The sequence below is a fragment of the Amblyomma americanum genome, chromosome 5, assembly GCF_052857255.1.
Source record: "Amblyomma americanum isolate KBUSLIRL-KWMA chromosome 5, ASM5285725v1, whole genome shotgun sequence".
NCBI lineage: Eukaryota > Metazoa > Arthropoda > Arachnida > Ixodida > Ixodidae > Amblyomma > Amblyomma americanum.
The window spans coordinates 195,386,453-195,404,445 of NC_135501.1; the positions used below are offsets into that span (position 1 = coordinate 195,386,453).

The following is a 17,993-nucleotide window of genomic DNA, read 5'->3' on the forward strand; positions in this document are numbered from 1 at the left end:
TCGCTTCAAGTAATGGCCAAGCCGTCGTGTTTTTTTTTTCTGAGCTGCTTGTACAGACTTAGGTGCTGTACAGAATTAGGTGCTTGTACAGACTATACTCTTGCTCGAAGCCTAAATAGCGTCGACTGTAATTGAATATACTGGTAAATTTAATGACAGTACTCTAGGTTTTAGACTGGGAAGGAAGAGTCCACGCCGAGTCTCGTCTGAAAGCTGTTCTTAAGGCTTTCTTGTACAGACATCGATCTGTGCGTTATGCTACAAAAAATCGCGCGAAAGGAGCCACTGGGAAATAAAAAAAATGGAATTTTTACTTCGCATAGTATCGAGGAAAAAATTTTGGGGAATCGGGAAATTTAACAGCCAAATCAACGGAAGAATGAACTTTCGCTCGTTTGCGGCACTGTTCCTTTGAGCGAATGCTTCAGTCCAGTTCTGGTGCCGCACTTCAGAGCTGATAAAATTTTGAGTTGGAAGAAAGCGGTTAGAGAGGAGACAGCTTATCAAGGCAGTGTTGGCAAGGTATACAGCAGCACGCAGATTATTTTATTGCTCTCACACAACTGCGATAGTTGCTAGTTGCAAACTCGTAGCCATACGGGCCAGTGTGTTGTTTATGTCAACGACGAACGCTATCAACTGCAGCAGGAAAAGCAACGAGAGCAGAAAACAGCATTAAATTAAGAGAAGCGCTATTTGCGTCTTTTTATGCGTGTAGGTAAGCGGCCATCGACGACCCATATAGTCGCATGAAGGGCACGTCAATACAGCCCATGTCCGCTAAGATCGCTTGAGAGATGCGATGTGCCGCCATCAGCCGTGTCATCTCCCTTGCCATATTGCCTATCTCTCCTCCTGCCCCTCTTGCACGTGTGCGTCCACGTCAGCTTGTCGCATCTCGTGACGTCGCATTCGCGGCAGAAATCGCGAACGCCCGGCCCGCGCTGACGTATAGGCCATGCCGTTGGCGCTGTTCCGACACCCTGGGTTTTTCTTCCGAAACGTTTGGTTTGGTTTATGGGGGGTTTAACGTCCCAAAGCGACTCAGGCTATGAGAGACGCCGTAGTGAAGGGCTCCGGGAATTTCAACCACCTGGGGTTCTTCAACGTGCACTGACATCGCACAGTACACGGGCCTCTAGAATTTCGCCTCCATCGAAATTCCACCGCCGCGGCAGGGATCGAGCCCGCGTCTTTTGGGCCAGCAGCCGAACGCCATAACCACTCTGCCACCGCGGCGGCCCTTCCAGAAGGGGTGCGACCATAAACACGAGACATTGCACGCAAAACGTTTGTTTCCAAGATCGTTTTCCGTGCAGGGCAATACGCAACTCTCTAATTTAACACCTAGCCCTGCAGAAATAGATTTTTGTTGATAGAGCTCGTTTTGATTGAAAATGAGATATCAGCCGCGAACTGGCCTACCTGTACGATAGCTTTATCCTGTGAGCAACGCTTGACATTTTTGCGAATTTATTTCATTCTGCGCTTCTCGCCCCGCCGCTGTGGCTCAGTGGTTAGGGCGCTCGACTACTGATCCGGAGTTCCCGGGTTCGAACCCGACCGCGGCGGCTGCGTTTTTATGGAGGAAAAACGCTAAGGCGATCATGTGCTGTGCGATGTCAGTGCACGTTAAAGATCCCTAGGTGGTCGAAATTATTCCGGAGCCCTCCACTACGGCACCTCCTTCTTCCTCTCATCTTTCACTCCCTTCCTTATCCCTTCCCTTACGGCGCGGTTCAGGTGTCCAACGATATATGAGACAGATACTGCGCCATTTCCTTTCCCCCCCCAAAAAAACAAAAACCAATTCTGCGCTTCTCTACTGGGTCCTTAAGTTGGCTTTTAATAGTTTGGATTCCTTACCGAATTTGAATTATATTCTCTCCATGCCTATGAATCACCATGTAAATGCACAGCGGTATAATTAGCTCCAGTAACTTTAATAGATCAATTTCGTTCCCGGATCAGTTTCATTCCCGGTGAGCATGAGCGTGAGAATGAAAATGCAAGTATAAGAGATTCATATTTCATCATAACTCCGCATAAGGTCTGCTTCGAATCTTTTAGTCGGATATTATTAGCACCTCCGGAGCTTGAAATCTCTTTAATGCGAAAAGGACTCACTTCCTCATTTCTCAGCACAAAGACAGTTTGACAGGCGCCGTAAGTGGCACGCTATACTTCCCCATAACTTAAAATAACGGGCTACACTCATACAACAACTAGAATTAAATTAATAATACGATCACTCTAACCCAAGCAAAGTTATTTATTTATGTCAGTTAGTTTCTTAATAAAATGATGATAGCAGCTAGGGTTACATTTATAGCCGGCTATACGTCTAGTACTGCGACATAGATGGTCTTTCACTCGATGTGAAAGCTTTCCTTAAATACTGTGTTAATTTTATTCGCTGACTAAAAGCTACCTAAAACCCGTTTATCGCGGCAGCTTTCCTCAAAGTAGTCCAGAAAAGAGAAAGCTCTTTAGCGAACTACAAAGATGTTGGCGATGTCAGCAGCATTCTTTTCTTGCTTTTCTGATGTCTGCTTCGCTGCGCACTGCGAATGAACACAAGACACACACACAAAAAAAGTTTCATCTGTTAGCAGAATCAGTTTATTGGAATAAAAAAATATAAGGTGGACAAATTTATACAGAAGCAGGTACCGTAGGCAGTGAATGTACTGGGACCTCTCATCGTCAAGATTAATCTTTATTTTCTTCCATTTCTTCAAAAGTAGTCTATGAAAACCGCGAATCTTTGATGTTCCTTTCATAGCATACAGTTGGCGTATCCTTCATCCGGTGTTAGCAAATAACGACCATGACAACGTCCATTCTTTAGGCAAACACACGCTTTCTTCACCAGGCAGCCCACCGCGTTTCTGAAATGACATGACATGGCACTTAATATCGATCAGTGCGTGTGGTCTTACCTCTACAAATGGGACAAACAGGACAAAATAAGATTAGAGCTTGCTGCACGCGCTTGTCATAGCGTGACGCTAAGGTTGGACATGGTTGTGCGCTCGCTAGCGTGCGTTTTTACACCGGCGGCGAAACACAAAACACGCCCGCGGTAGCTGTATTGCTATTTGTTCAGAGCGCGTGCTTCTTAGCTTCTGGCTTTCAACACGACCGCAGCCTGTCTGTTTGGCGTCGCTAAATTGTGTGCTTTCCATTATCCAGCTGTCGGAAGCTGTTGTTCTTTACGCTATATCAAAGTTTCGCGTACAGGGGGGTTTCAATAGCAAAAAATGAGCCCACTCTGAGGCCGCGATCGAATATCGAGCATTAACACGCCTAACATTGGTTGCCGGCTCGAACCTCTCATGAGCTAGACTATAACTTGACTAGTAAGTTTATGTTGCAATAATAAGAATAATAATCATAATAATAATAATAATAATAACAATAATTGTATTGGGGGAAAGTAATGGCGCAGTATCTGTCCCATATATCGGCGGACACCTGAACCGCGCCGTAAGGGAACTCATAAAGGAGGGAGTGAAAGGAGAAAGGAAGAATAGAGAGGTGTCGTAGTGGAGGGCTTCGGAATAATTTCGACCACCTGGGGATCTTTAACGTGCACTGACATCGCACAGCACACGGGCGCCTTAGAGTTTTTCCTCCATAAAACGCAGCCGCTGCGGTCGGGTTCGAACTCAGGAACTCCGGATCAGTAGTCGAGCGCCCTAACCACTGAGCCACTGCGGCGGGTACACGGGATTGACAAATTTAGTTTCTCATTGCGGTCCTCGGGCACCACGCTGCCACCTGTTATTATTTTATTTTATTATGTAACGGCCTCGGTTAGCATGGCAACCATTTGGAGGCCGCCATCTTGGATTCTATTCGTAGAATCAGGATATAATGCGAACAGTAGAGCTAACGCTCTGCAGCTTCAACTGCTAGCGCGACGTTGCTTCGCTTGCATTCGGTGCGCTGTTTGTACGCTCGAGTTCACCTTTGCCTTTCTGCTGATTCATGCCGCTAAGCGCGTCTGTCTACCTAGAGTGGGAATGCAGAACAAAAACTGGCTTTATGTAGCGTGGTGCTCTCTTAGCTGGTAATTTACTCCATTCCCTCTTATGTTTGTAGCAACATGATGCGTCCTTTAGTAGCTTTTCTGCAGCGTGCCATACACGAAGTCCTTTGTCCGCAGTTTAATGGATTTTACAGTGAAAAGCTTGTTTGAGTTCGCACTGAGGTTGTGCCGCCTTGATTTTCTACATAAAGGGATGTAAGGGGTTCAGCCAATATGACTATGATAATTAATATTAATAATTCTTTTTAGGGGAAAGCAAATGGCGCAGTATCTGTCTCACATCTCGGCGGACACCTGAGCCGCGCAGTAAGGGAAGGGATAAAAGAGGGCCTAAGAGAAGTAAGGAAGAAAGAAGTGCCGTAATGGAGGGCTCCGGAATAATTTCGACCACCTGGGGATCTTTAACGTGCGCTGATATCGCACCGCACACGGGCGCCTTTTTTGTCACCCTACCTTCTTTCACCGTCTCTACTCCTTCATGAGGGAGGAAGTTACTGAGCTCTACTTAGTTTTTAACCATCCAACCTCTCTGCACCCCCACCCACCACTGCTTAGCTATAATCAATGGTTAATAGAGCGTTATCGAGGAATGGGGAAGCCCAAATCAGACTTAGAAGGGGGTTTTTAGAACATTTCGAGATTCTTCCTTTCCACTCATGATGAAGAGGAAAGCAGTGTTGAGGCTATGCGTATAATTGATCTTTACGATTAAAAAATTTCAAGTTTAGACACGCGTACCTCAAGTTCTCGTAAAGCCTTTAACAGCAGTTACAAAAATGATGCCTTGTTGGAATGTGTATATCTCATTTCCAGAACAGATCCTGCAACTGAGACTAGCAATGTAATTAACTTCCGGTCCTCAATGACAATTTGTTGCGATTGTATCGATAATTTCTGTGTCCTTCGTCTAGCGGTGGGTTTATTCGGTTTCCCTTACATTTCATTGTATCAAGTCTTAAGTAATTTTGTTTATTTTTTTTCTGCTGTAAGGTTACAGCAAAACAAACAAGATGCGTTTTTTATTATGTTTATTGTGGTAACATGACATGCCAAGTGCCTGAGTAGCATTGCAGTGTGTAAAATATGCACCAATGTATGTCCAGTAGTGTCATTTGTTGTCTTATTTCTTGCAATATTTGAGCTTGATTGTGTCCAATGAGAATGTCTACAACATATGTATAAGTGATCTCTGCTTTAAATCCAGACACCTTTAATCGTTTAATGAGAAGCTGTATCTTAGAGCCCTTCAACATGTGAAATATAAAGGCAGCAACCTTCGTCAAGCTGCTAATCAGCAGCTTTTTGTTGCTTGCCCTCGCATTTTTGCACTCGTGTAAAAAACGCGAAATAAATTGAATTGAATTGAAAACCGGATTTCGAACAGGCTGTCTTCATTACCTGGCTTTGGTACAACAAACTGAGGGCATAGAACTGCATGTGGCAAGTTTGCATAAACAACTGTTGCCTGTGAAGTATTTCAGGCTAGTTCAGCGTAAATTCAGACGCACTTATTTTGAGGGATGTGCTCGCGCAAATCCGTGCCTGCTTTGGCGTGCGAAGGAAAAGAAGTAGAAGAAGGCCACGGCTGTAGGGCAGCGTTGGTACCAGGCCTCCGTTGAAGGCGGGACAAGAGAAGCACGACAGCCCCCGCATTGCCACGTGACCAGAGACATGCCCAGGCGCGACGCGCTATTGCTGACCGAAGTGAGCCCCTGGTCACGGTACCCGGTCATCCTAATCAACCTGGCGATCTTCATCATCGCAATGACGTTGGTCGGCATGTGTGTGAGTCATTTCCCGCTTTGCAACGCGAGGGTTAGCGCTGTGGCGTTTTGGGCTACGGCCTGATGACGTAATCTCTGCGCAACGGTCTAATTTGCGGGGTGGACCACCCATAGCAGGGACGCTTGAGCGCGTTATTCACCGACTCGCGCAAGGCCAGCTGCCGGTGTCTTGAGTAAAAATAGTGATCGCACAGCAAAACGCTAAGGCGCCCGTGTGCTGTGCGATGTCAGTGCACGTTAAAGATCCCCAGGTGGTCGAAATTATTCCCGAGCCCTCCACTACAGCAACTCTCTCTCTTTCTTCTTTCGCTCCCTCCTTTATCCCTTCCCTTACGGCGCGGTTCAGGTGTCCAACGATATATGAGACAGATACTGCGCCATTTCTTTTCCCCTAAAAACCAATCAATTATTATTACAGTGTGACGGCGCTCGAGCTGCGTGATGTGCCCGCAGCAGGCGCTGCGAGAGCTACACGACGAAGAGCTCTAGTGATCCCGCTAAGTTCGGTCTGCCATGCTCTTCGCAGCAGTAGCCAGCTGACGCACGAGCGAAGTGTTAAAGTCAGTGATATTTTTGACCGATGCCTGTCTAAACAGAGCGAATTGGCACGAAAAACTACGAGCCTTTGCTGTGTATTTTAAAGTCCAAACAATTTCATATAAACCGCATAGATGCGCCTCTGAAACTGACATGAGAATATTAAATTCAGGCTGGAGAGCAGCAATTAATCTCAGAGATGAGCTGGGTGCTGAGAGCGATCAGTTTGTGGCAACTACTTCCTCTATTAGAAGTTCCCAAAATATTCTCACTGGAAACGACGTAGTGACACACAAATCTTGAACAGGTGGAAGTCATTCAACATCGAATTTACTTTACCCTTAGTCACTCTATAACGCATGGTTACGACCGATACAATTCCTGAAGTTGCGCGCTGTGCTCTTGGCAAAGTTCCCGTCCAACCTGCCAGTCCACGCCACAGGTGACGCAGTTCTTTTTGTCAAGACAATAAAAGGCTCCAAAACCTTTTGCGACTGCGAAAACTATACGGCATCCTCGCTCCTGATCGGTGCACAAAACACAAGGTCCACCTGTATCGCATAACTACTTAAGGACACTCAGTGGTGCCCGGACATCCTCCGGCCCAAACGTCCCTGGCGGCGTGAAGACACACGTACACTATTATCTCTTCGACAAACTACCAAACATGACAGTTTTCTTTTGCAAGATACTGCGAAATCGACGATGTTTACCGCGTAGAAAGTCTTTCATAGAGAAAATACCCGCACGGACTAGAGACACTGGCTGCAACTACTGCAGTATTGCAATCCCGCTACCTGCCGATGGAAAGATAGTACTCTCTAGAGTCCATGGCCTTGTTCTTCATCCGCTCCTACTACTACTTCTCCGGAGCTGACCCGCATAACATGGATTACGTGTCCTCGTATACCTACGCAGCCATGCATGCAGAGCATGTTACACAGCTATACACGCTTTACACGTGGTTATAAATATTGCGTGTTCTTTATGGTCCAGGTGAGTTTAACCTATGTCAGTTTTGCAGCAGGGAGAGAAAATTATTTCCCGAAGTGCTCCCATTAAAAGCCCATGAAATTTTGCTGATTGTCTTAGAATCGTTCCTGCCAATAACAGTTGTTTCCAGTAGCTCGTTTCTGTTCTACAGCCTTGTCAACTTTAGCGGGGCGCCAACGAGACGAAGCGAAGCTTTTAAAGGGTGTCTACGCCGCTCGCGACCTCAGGTGTACTCCATTTACCTGCGCTGGGACGACGTGTCCTTGGCCCGCGGCTCCATCTTGGTCAGCCTGGTGGTGAACATCGACGTGGCGCTGCTCGTGGTCGTCGCCTTCCTCAGCTTTGTCTCGTCACTCGGCTTCGTGGGGGCGCTGAGGGAGAACATCGGTTGCCTCTACTGCTACGACTGGATGCTCTTTATCATGGTGTTCACCTGCGCCCTCAGCTTCGCCCTACTCATCGTCACTCCTTACCTGGCTACCAAGGTGTGTACGGGGGGCGTAAATCTGAACTGACAATTACAATACAATCATACAGTACAATATTTATTTCACATCATCAGGATGTTGGGTGCACCGGCAAAAAGCCAGTACGGAGGCTTGACGAGGCCGACGCACCCTACTGAGGCTTGGCAGTGGCACACATCAATATTTAAATGGAAAACAGCATGAGATGACATTAAGGCAAAAACACTTTTGCAAATACCACGAGATAACACAATTAACACTTAGTTATACGTCGAAAGGGATTCCTTATTTAAAAAATGCGGGAGAGTGTAGCAACACATTTCACAACCGTAATTTCTGCGGGTCTTTCATACCAACCATTTTAAATTTATTCGTGTGGAGTATTGACGATCTTTGCATTTTATTCCTGACAGCTGTAGCATAAAACAGTTATTTTAATAACACTTGCTTTATATCGTTTAAAGAGTGAAGTTCCGTGCAATATTTTGTTATACTTGGCGTACATTTTACTATATTCATACAATTTTTTATACTCGGCCACAGCCTTTCATGACAATGAAGAGAAGGCCACAATAGCAGCGGAATGTCTGCAACTGTGCCAGTCCGCCAGTAATTAGCCACAGAACATCCGCCAGGCACGTAGCTCTCTGCGTGAGTGGTTGTTCGCACCTTGTCTGGTGTAGCTGGCGCCATCTGTGTGTGCGTCTTGTTATCGAACGTATGTAGGCATTTGGGTTTGAACAAAGAAAATGTCTTTGACGCTACTCTGTAACGTTGAAAATGTTTAGTTATATGAATGCGCGTTAAACAACATGTTCAGTTATTTTAGAAATCAGCCTTAAACAACGGGCACAACGTGTATCATCAACATACTATGTTTTAAACCGAAACTATTAACTGCAACCGGCAACTTTATTCTGTGCGCAGGAAGAGAGGGTGCACTCGGTCTCTATGGCTTTGACTGAATTGCCAAATAAATGTTTTCTCAGAGTATCGAATGAAGCAATATCTATTGAGATGTCGAGGCAGCCACAGTCAGTATCTCCGAAGTACTGGAGTTCAGGAATGAAGAAACTGATTTCTATACACCCGCTGTAGGCGTAGTAGAAAACGATGGAAGGATTCGTGATTCTAAACTAGGGCGGTGGTGGAAGTTCAGGATTCGAAGTCTCTCTGGCGTAATGTGAGCGAAATATGTTTTTAATCAGGATAAACTTCGAGACATGGCTTTTTGGGGTTTTGAAAATTGATGGAAAAAACGTAATGGAAGAAAATACCCTGCATGATTTCCGCCATCACCGCCCCATTTCAGGTTTCAGGGGGGACACCGTTAGCATCTATTCATACAGGAAAATGAAAAAATTCATTGCATTAACAGATAACAAATTGATGATTTAGCTGATGATAATGATAGATCTCTGTAGCGCAAAGGTATCAGCGGCCAAAGAGCGCCATGGCACAAGGCATTTTCTGATACTCAAGGTGGTGTCAAAAGATCAATTTCCTATGCACTTCACCCTGAATAAGCCGAGTACCAGGCTGGGGGAAGCTTGTGCCCATTGTGTCACCAGTGGGTACCCAGCGGCACTGGGGATCGAACCCTGCACCTCCCACATGTGAGGCGAATGCTCAAACCACTAGAGAACCATTCCATTCTTCGCGCATAAAGTGAAATGTTATGGCTTAGAACACAGGAACACTGACTTCGTACAAATTATGTACCTAAAATAAAGCGTAAGGCAGTCGCCAAGGTGACCCCAGGGCACGCATGGTAGTACGCCTAATGAAGGAATTCAAGGAGGCGCTATTTGGTGATCGTTATTAGAAGTGTGAGAGGCAAAATATATGATTTAGAGTAATGAACAGCTGAGGAAATGGAGGATAATCGACCGCGGTGAAATTTGGATGCTGATATAACTTGGCGGCTCGCGAATAAATACACTTATTAAGGCAAACAGAACTTGGGTATATAGAGATAAAAGGTAAGAGATTTAAAAAAAAATTCCTTCCTGAAACACTAGCAGTCTCAAAGTTTTCATATATACAGCAAAATGGAAAAATGCATTGCATAAGCGGTCGCAGAAATGCGTTGTTTCAATGTCTGAGCCGTTCAGTTGCCAAACAGATATTACCGAGCTGGTTGCTCGCCGAGATAACCTTGGTGCAGTAAACTTTTCTTCTAAGAACACGAATCCCATAATATGTGTATCGCGAAAGAACGATTCACTGATCACCACCTTGCCGTCCAGCCAACTCTAATCCAGTTGTTCCCCAAGAACCGCTTATTCTTTCGCTTAATTTTGGTAACTGAAAATTAACTACTTGCGCCATATTTTCATAACCTGAAGCACCTCTGATCCATAGGATGACATTAGCACAGAGAGCTCGGGGCTGCTGTATTAATATATAATAACTTCCATCCTTCACTTCTTTCGCATCAAAGAGCAACGGCAGTTTGTCCTTGAACACCTCCCCTATTCTGGAAACAGAGAATCTGTTATTGATTACCAAGAAATGTTCGCATTTTATTTTAATATTTTGATGTGTGTATATATAGAAATTGCATATATTTCTAAGAAGAAAGTGGTCAATTAATTGTACGTTCCAAAGCGAAACTTTGCTACATACGGCAGCACATTGAATAGGATAAATTAGTGCCGCCTGTAGTTTCCTAATTTGTACCGCAATCTCGCTGCCTCCATCACAAGGCTACCCCGCCAGCATCCAACTTTGTAATCTCCCTTTGGCAGCTGAAAGACGCAGACATTTAACCACCGCAGCTCGTACGAAGGCAACTCAACAAAAAATGCGGCTTGGTATAGGAGCGCGCAAAAATGTCAAGATCGCTCGTTCCGTGGCGCAGGATCTGCAAAGTGTGGTGAGCATCGAACTGATCGAGCGTTACCGAGACAACGCGGACTACCAGAACATCATTGATTTCATACAGGTGAGCAGAACATTAATCGATGCGCTAATTTCCAAAGCTAGCCTGAGATTGTACTGCATGCAGAATTTCAAGATTTCTCGTTGGTGCTCGTCTAGCTGGAAATAAATAAGGGCCTACGTGCGTGCAAACACGTTGGTCAAACAACCAGCTGAGGCTTACTGGTACCTTTCTTTTCCACACCATCGATGTGCGTCTAGTGGAGCGTGCACACGAAAAATGAATGTATCATTCTGGTAGACACTAACGCATATCAGAACCTTGATTAAACCTATTGTTTAATCGCGTGGTAACGTGATGGGGGGTCGCATTTTGCTGACCCGAGATTTCCGGCCGCAATCTTGAAATCTCGGATGAACAACAAACGTTCGAATGCGACCTGTGAGAGCTAATGCTCATAACAATAGGAGCACCTATAGCGAAAGTGACAATCCAGCCTTGTTTTCTTCCACGCATGAGTGCTACCACTCCAAGTGTATACAGGGGCTATATGAGCCCCATCGTTCGCTTCCTAGTGGGACCCTTTCGGAGGCCTCGGTTCAGTTACTTCTTGCTATGTAGAGCCACTACCATGCAGTAGTGGCTTGTGTCGTATCGTGACCTGCCGGCATGAGTACGAAGTCCTTGCATAAAAATTAAGCGCCACATCGCGGAAGACCACAGACGCAAAGTTGTCCGCCCAATTTTTTTCCGGTGGAAGTCTCTAGTTAATGGCGTTTTCTCCCACTGGCTGCATGCACTTAGCAGAAAAGCGAGCCCAATATCCGAAGTAAGGATAAAAAGCGCAACAAGTGACGTCTAGATTCACTAAACCCACCTGATCCCCCGAGCGCAACAGTATATAATCCGTCGACCCAATTTTAAAAATTCCCTTGGCTCGAAAAAGATCTACACTGCTAACGCCATGTTCTCTTTCATATTGAGCGAGCCTGTGCATTCTGCACTGGTGGTTTGGCGCCCACACTTCTGCATGGCTGAGTGCGATGACGTGCTTGGCATGTCTGCGAAACTTTATCGCCGCTAATACAGTCTCAAGGGAAGACTCTGTGCGGTGGCTTTACGACGTTATGACTGATAACGGTGATGTCTGCTGTGGCTATAGGTTGGCTAGCGGAGTCCTCGCCATCAGGCCACTCGTGCCTGTGATTGTTCGTTTGCTTCCGCACCTCATACTATTTTCTTTACCCATGACGCCACGACCAGGTTGAATTCAAACGTAATAAAAGGTTGCAAAGTGAGCTTCTCGTCTCGGATATGCAAACGAGGTCTTCCTAAGTGACGTCATTCACGCATGCGCAGGAGGAGTACAAGTGCTGCGGCGTGACCGAGGCGGCCTACCTGGACTGGAACAGCAACATCTACTACAACTGCTCCAAGAGCAACCCCAGCGCCGAGCGGTGCTCGGTGCCGCCTTCGTGTTGCCGCGACCAGGACAAGGAGAGTCTGGAGACGGTGCTGCAGCGGCGCTTCTGCGGCCACAACGTGCTCGCCATGACCGAACAGGAGGCCTGGGAGAAGGTGAGTGAGCAGTGTTCTCTGTGGGCACTCCCGCCGTGCTCCCGCTACTCAAGTCGATCGGACGTGTTCGCGTTCCCTCGGCACGTTCCCCTCCCCCTCCCCTACCTCCCTCTTTCAAGTAGCGGTCACCGACTGATTTTTTTTTATTCTTAACGTCACGAGTTTGATTGAGGTGACGGGAGAAAATGCCTTATTTTTAAATCCAACTTTCACACCAAGAAATGCGTCCAGTGCTGCTGAGCAGAAATTAGCGTAGCCAGAGAGTGGTACAGAAGAGAATTGAAATAAAAATAAAAAGTTGATCTAGTTTTCATCAACGCCCTTTTAACAAGAAGCTGACTGTTTCTGTTTCACTTCAAATTCTGTCCTCGTTTTACGATATTCTGAGTCCTTGCATTTTCTTTTCCCGTATATTCCATGTGTTTTCAAACAAAACGGTAAGTTGCGAGTTAGCGCTCATCCTTCACCCTAATTCGAGCCAGTGGTGAACGCTGCGTACTCAATGCGGAAAATCTGAACTTCTAAAGTTTAGAAAACCAGAAAATCCCATGATGTTATACGCGAACATGAAGATTATTGTGGTCGACTTGTCGCCACCGCTGAAAAATCTGACCTATAAATAGCTTCCTACGCTCACACTGTTTTCGACCGCCACAGGAATGCAATGAAATGTACCAAAAATTCGAAAATACAAAGTTTATTTTTAGTGCTCAATTCCATTCGCCACGTTGTGGCGCTCGTGCTAACTAAATGCGTTTGCCAGCATTTCCTGGGCTTGCGCGCTGTTCTCTTTGACATGCATAACAATACAAGTCATATAAAGTGCGACAGTTTTGCCACCGTGGTCAGAACATCCAGGGCTGTGTGTTATAGATTATCAGTTGGCTTTCCTGCTCATAATGTACTAACCAGCTCAACACAATTATTCACCTAGAAATGTGCATTAATTGCTGGTTTCTTTTTCATGTGGAGATAAAATGCATGACTTCCACATGTTATGACAGTCCTAATCAACATTCTGTTCAGAAAACTGCAATCTGCCGTTGCCTCAATATTTGACTAACCATGGCGTTGTGTCTCCGCTTCCAAAAATAAAAGACTTTTAATTAATAAGTTCTAATGAAGCTAGGCTTCCTTCCCGAGCACGAATGTAAATGTCACGAAACTGCGCAGTATTTGCATGGCTATCAGTTAAAGCGCGAAATCTGCTCGGACTGCGTTCTGCAAAAAAAAAATTCACTTCTGATCTGGTGGCGCTATTTGCGTCCAGCAAATGGGTATATTTTATGACCGAAGACACTGTTTTTCCCCAATGTGGTTTTTATTGTTACCGCATCAATAAGCCGTACATTGCGTAGTAGATTGCGAGTTTTAGGGCCGCACTTTTAAGAGTGAGAGAGAGAAATAACTATATTTCGCACCCGTAAAAAATGACGGGGGAGAAGGCTATAGCCTAAACCCACATTCATTCCCCTAACCATTGGCCGGAATTCCTTGTGACTCTGCGGCGGTCAGGGCGAGACGAATGATTTTGCGTTCCTCTTCTGCTCCGTGGTTGAGCAATAAGGTCTCCCAGGATTGTACATTTCTGTTCCGGTCGTTAAAGAGAGGGCAGGTCCAGACCATGTGGACTAAATCTGCAATGCTGTTGCAGTGCGTACATCTAGGTTTAAAGACCTCCGGATGCCATTTACTGCACAGTTGGGGGGTTTGGAAGCACTCCGGTTTGCAATTTCCTTCACATTATTTCCTCTTTTCTGCTGAGCTCTTTATCTGCTGCTGGATAGGTCTTAGGAACGTGCTTATAACGAAAAAAAATGGATTCTCGGTGCTGCCGAAATAACAGGCACCAATTCGTCACCCTTACGTCATCGACAGAAGGTATTGACGGTGAGGTAATGACAGGTATTGGGTTAGCATCTGCTTGCACTTTCCATTTATAGCTACGCAAGTTGAGTGAGAATCTGCAGCCGTAGAATCTTGAGGAATCGCTAGAAATAAACAGCGCTACGCACTTCGCCGACGTACATTGAGCGCAGGTGAACACTCGGAACTGCGTCAACAGTTTCACCAAGACTGTGCAGCAGAAGTCGATCATGCTCTGCATAGCGGCCATAGTGGTCGTGTGTGTTCTCCTGGTCGTCAAGGTCATGGCATCGCGGGTGCTGGGCGAGATTGTGGAGATCACGCGAGACTACAACCGCCACCAACGCAAGCATCAGCACCGGGAGCGAGTACACCAGGCGTACATGCGTGCCCACGCTTCGCCACACACTACGCCGCCTCAGAGGTACGTTTAAGTAGAAGAGCTCAGTCATCATTCATCATCATCATCAGTCTGACTACACCCACTGCAGAGCAAAGGCCTCTTCCATGTCTCTCCAACTCACCCGGACCTTTGTCAGCTGCGGCCACAGTATGCCCGCAAACTTCTTAATCTAATCCGCCCACCTAACCTTCTGCCGCCCCCTGCTACGCTTACTTTCTCTTGGAATCCACTCCGTTACACTTAAGGACCAGCGTTTACATCTTGCCTTCGCATTACATGCCCTGCCCAAGCCCATTTCTTCCTCTTGATTTCGGCTAGGATGTCATTAACCCGCGTTTGTTCCCTCACCCACTCTGCCCGCTTCCGGTCTCTTAACGTTACACCTATCATTTTTCTTTCCATGGCTCGCTGCGTTGTCCTACACTTAAGCTGAACCCTTTTAATTAGCTTCCAGTTTTCTTGCCCATAGATGATCACCGGTAAGATGCAGCTGTTGTATACTTGTAACCGCATTTAAATAAGTGCGACGTGTGGCGGGTCGCATCGCATCTCGTTGCATCAACTTTCAAGCACATTACATCTGTGTAAACGGCAGTTAAAGAACGAACCAACGTATCAATGAATATATAAACAAATGTGATGAATGCAACCTACATGATTAAGATGGCCTTTTGTCCGCTACTCCTGGTATGAGCACCAGGGCCCTCTCCGCACGTTCATTTAGTTTTCTGTGAACGTGCGCACTTGAGTCGACTGAACAGAACAAGGTTGCTTCTCTCCATGCCTGCTGACGTATTATCAATGTACATGCTTTTCCAGCCTATAATTGCCATTTATGAATACCTCGAAGGAAGCGTACAACAACGGTAGTGGTGGTGACCCGCGTGTCACCATCTTCACGACTGTTTGAACGACGCTTTGCATTGGAACTGGGCGCGACAACTGCTTGTGTTGCTTCAGTTAATCGTTGAGTGCCTGAAAGGAACAACCCCTCGAGGAATCGAGGTTAGAGTACGGGCCCAGTGTTACAGGACGGCAAATACGGAAGGCGGATGGCAAGGAGCCTTGGGGGGGGGGGGGGGGGGGGGGGATTATATAGTTTGCGGTGACAAGGTGACCGCGCATAACGATAAGCAGGGTTAGCTGGCGGTCAATGACAGAGGCCTGTGTTCTCGAGTGGGCGTAAGTGAAGTTGATTATAATGACGATTCAGTAACAGCGCCGTGAAGAAGAGACACTGTTCAGCCATTTGTCACTCTTGCACACTCACAGGGACTGGTTCTGCCCATTGAAACACATTGCAGCTTAAGGCAAGGCAGAAATTCCAAGAGTGGCACGAAGTTTCGTAATGGATGAGGTCTTCTGCTCATAGCCTGAATTGTGCGAGGCAATTAGCAGGTGGTTATGGGGACAGAGCTGAGGCAGGAGATGCTTAGTGAGGAACAGAGGCAGATGCGTTTGTCTTGCAGTGGACGTTTTTAACCTGACGATCTTTATAATAAATTTCTAACAAAAATAAACGGAATGCATCCCGGCCTTACACTGTTCGGAATTGAGCGCCTGTGTCTTCTCGTGTGCAGGCCTCCGCTGCCACCATTTGTCACGCCGGGGCAGTACGCTGTACCGGCGTACGGGGCGCAGCCCGTTCAAGTCTACTACCAAGTTCATGACTACTACCAAGTTCACGACTACCCTCTAGGCTCACCACAGCAAATAATGAGCACGCAGTAGTGCGTTTATTTAAATAAGCAGCAACAGCGTGTTTATGCTGCTGATTTGAGTCACTGGATTGGCAAGAATAATTTGCCGGATTTTGTAATACTTTAATTTGCGCATTTCTAACTTTTGATGCGCTAGCACCTCTACTGAGACTGGTTTTAGTAACAGTCAAATAAATGCAGAAAAGTATGTTTCTTTAGCTTGCGCAATCCTAACAATGGAGGCACTGGCACCGCCATTGAGACTGGTTTTACTAAGAGTTGAATAAATGCAGAAAATGATGTTTCTTTAGTTCGCGGATTTGCAACTATTGGGGCATTGACACTGCTAATGAGGTTAGTTTGTATAAGATTTGAATAAATGCATAAAATATGGTTTTCTGCGTCCTGAAGATTGTGCATGTGTTCTGCAACACCTACCCAACACTAGCTGGCTAATAAGTGGCACTGCACACTATTCTCTCCTCAGTGGACACACTGTGGACTGATAGCTAACGTATACCACATGGTGCCAACTGGTCAACTTAATCGCATAGTTTACTTCGTTCCAAAGCCCTCGGAGGAGCAATCGGAGGTCATTGTGCTCAGTGATGACGCTGGCTGCCCGCACTGGCTGGTGGGGGGGGGGGCAATTGGAGCCAACGCGGTAGTGATAACCAGAGGACTACTGAAGTAGGAAGCACATCCACATGCTCTAAGAAGGCTTTATCAATAAACATGTTTGCCATCAATCTCTCTTTATAGAATGGCATCCTGCTTCTCCAGATTGGGATTAGGAATCATAATAATAATAATTGGTTTTTTGGGAAAGGAAATGGCGCAGCATTTGTCTCATATATCGTTGGACACCTGAACCACGCCGTATGGGAAGGGATATAAGGAGGGAGTGAAGAAGAAAGAAAGGAAGAGGTGCCCGTAGTGAAGGGCTCCGGAATAATTTCGACCACCTGGGGATCTTTAACGTGCACTGACATCGCACAGCACACGGGCGCCTTAGCGTTTTTCCTCCATAAAAACGCAGCCGCCGCGGTCGTGTTCGAACTCGGGAACTCCGGATCAGTAGTCGAGCGCCCTAACCACTGAGCCACCGCGGCGGGTGGGATTAGGAAGTGTGCGAATTCAAGCCACGCATATCAGACTTCGCGTTAAGTGTGCAGGTGGTGGCGGTGAAAACTTTTTATTCAGCGAAAAGAGAGTTTGCAGGCCAAAAATGGCCCTTTACATACGTGGAGTCCTTAGTCCGGGACGCCGCTGGAGGAGGCCGTTACTCGCGCCCGTTGGACTACAGCCCTTTGAGACTCCAGCCCCGAGCAGCACCATTTTTTTAAACTGTCCAGCGCATTATAATACATGCGAAACCGCGATTTCGGCCGAAGCATGACGCCGCACGCTGTTGGGGCCCGAATTTTTTGGTTGGTTGGTGTTTGAAGAAAAAAAAATGACGCATTAACTGTCTCACATATCTCGGTGGACACCCTAACGGCGCCGTAAGAGAAGGAACGAAGGTGGAAGTGAAAGAAGAAAGAAAGAGGCGTCGTATTAGAGGGTTCTGGGATAATTTAGACCACCTGGGGACCTTTAGCGTGCACTGGCATCGCACAGAACATGGGCGCCTTTGCGTTTCGCCTCCATCGAAACGTGGCCGCCGCGTTTGGGTTCAAACGCGGGAACTCCGGCTCGAAATTGATTGCAGCATATTTTTAATCATG

General features: G+C 46.4%; 1 protein-coding gene across 1 annotated transcript; it reads left to right on the forward strand.

The window, feature by feature from the left end:
* The first annotated feature begins 5,725 nt into the window (after positions 1 to 5,725).
* LOC144134486 (tetraspanin-33-like) lies at positions 5,726 to 16,578 on the forward strand. The gene is made up of 6 exons (XM_077667395.1): positions 5,726 to 5,839; positions 7,596 to 7,853; positions 10,699 to 10,782; positions 12,079 to 12,297; positions 14,337 to 14,587; positions 16,147 to 16,578. The coding sequence occupies exons 1-6, from the start codon at positions 5,726 to 5,728 to the stop codon at positions 16,295 to 16,297; spliced, it is 1,077 nt and encodes a 358-aa protein (XP_077523521.1). The 3' UTR covers positions 16,298 to 16,578.
* The last annotated feature ends 1,415 nt before the right edge of the window (positions 16,579 to 17,993 follow it).

What these genes read in the sequence shown, in the direction of transcription:
- LOC144134486 (XM_077667395.1), top strand. Translation starts at nt 5,726, where the DNA reads ATGCCCAGGCGCGACGCGCTATTGCTGACCGAAGTGAGCCCCTGGTCA. An exon ending in TGACGTTGGTCGGCATGTGT is followed by an intron (nt 5,840 to 7,595) that starts GTGAGTCATTTC and finishes TCGCGACCTCAG; the next exon opens with GTGTACTCCATTTACCTGCG. An exon ending in AACAGGAGGCCTGGGAGAAG is followed by an intron (nt 12,298 to 14,336) that starts GTGAGTGAGCAG and finishes CATTGAGCGCAG; the next exon opens with GTGAACACTCGGAACTGCGT.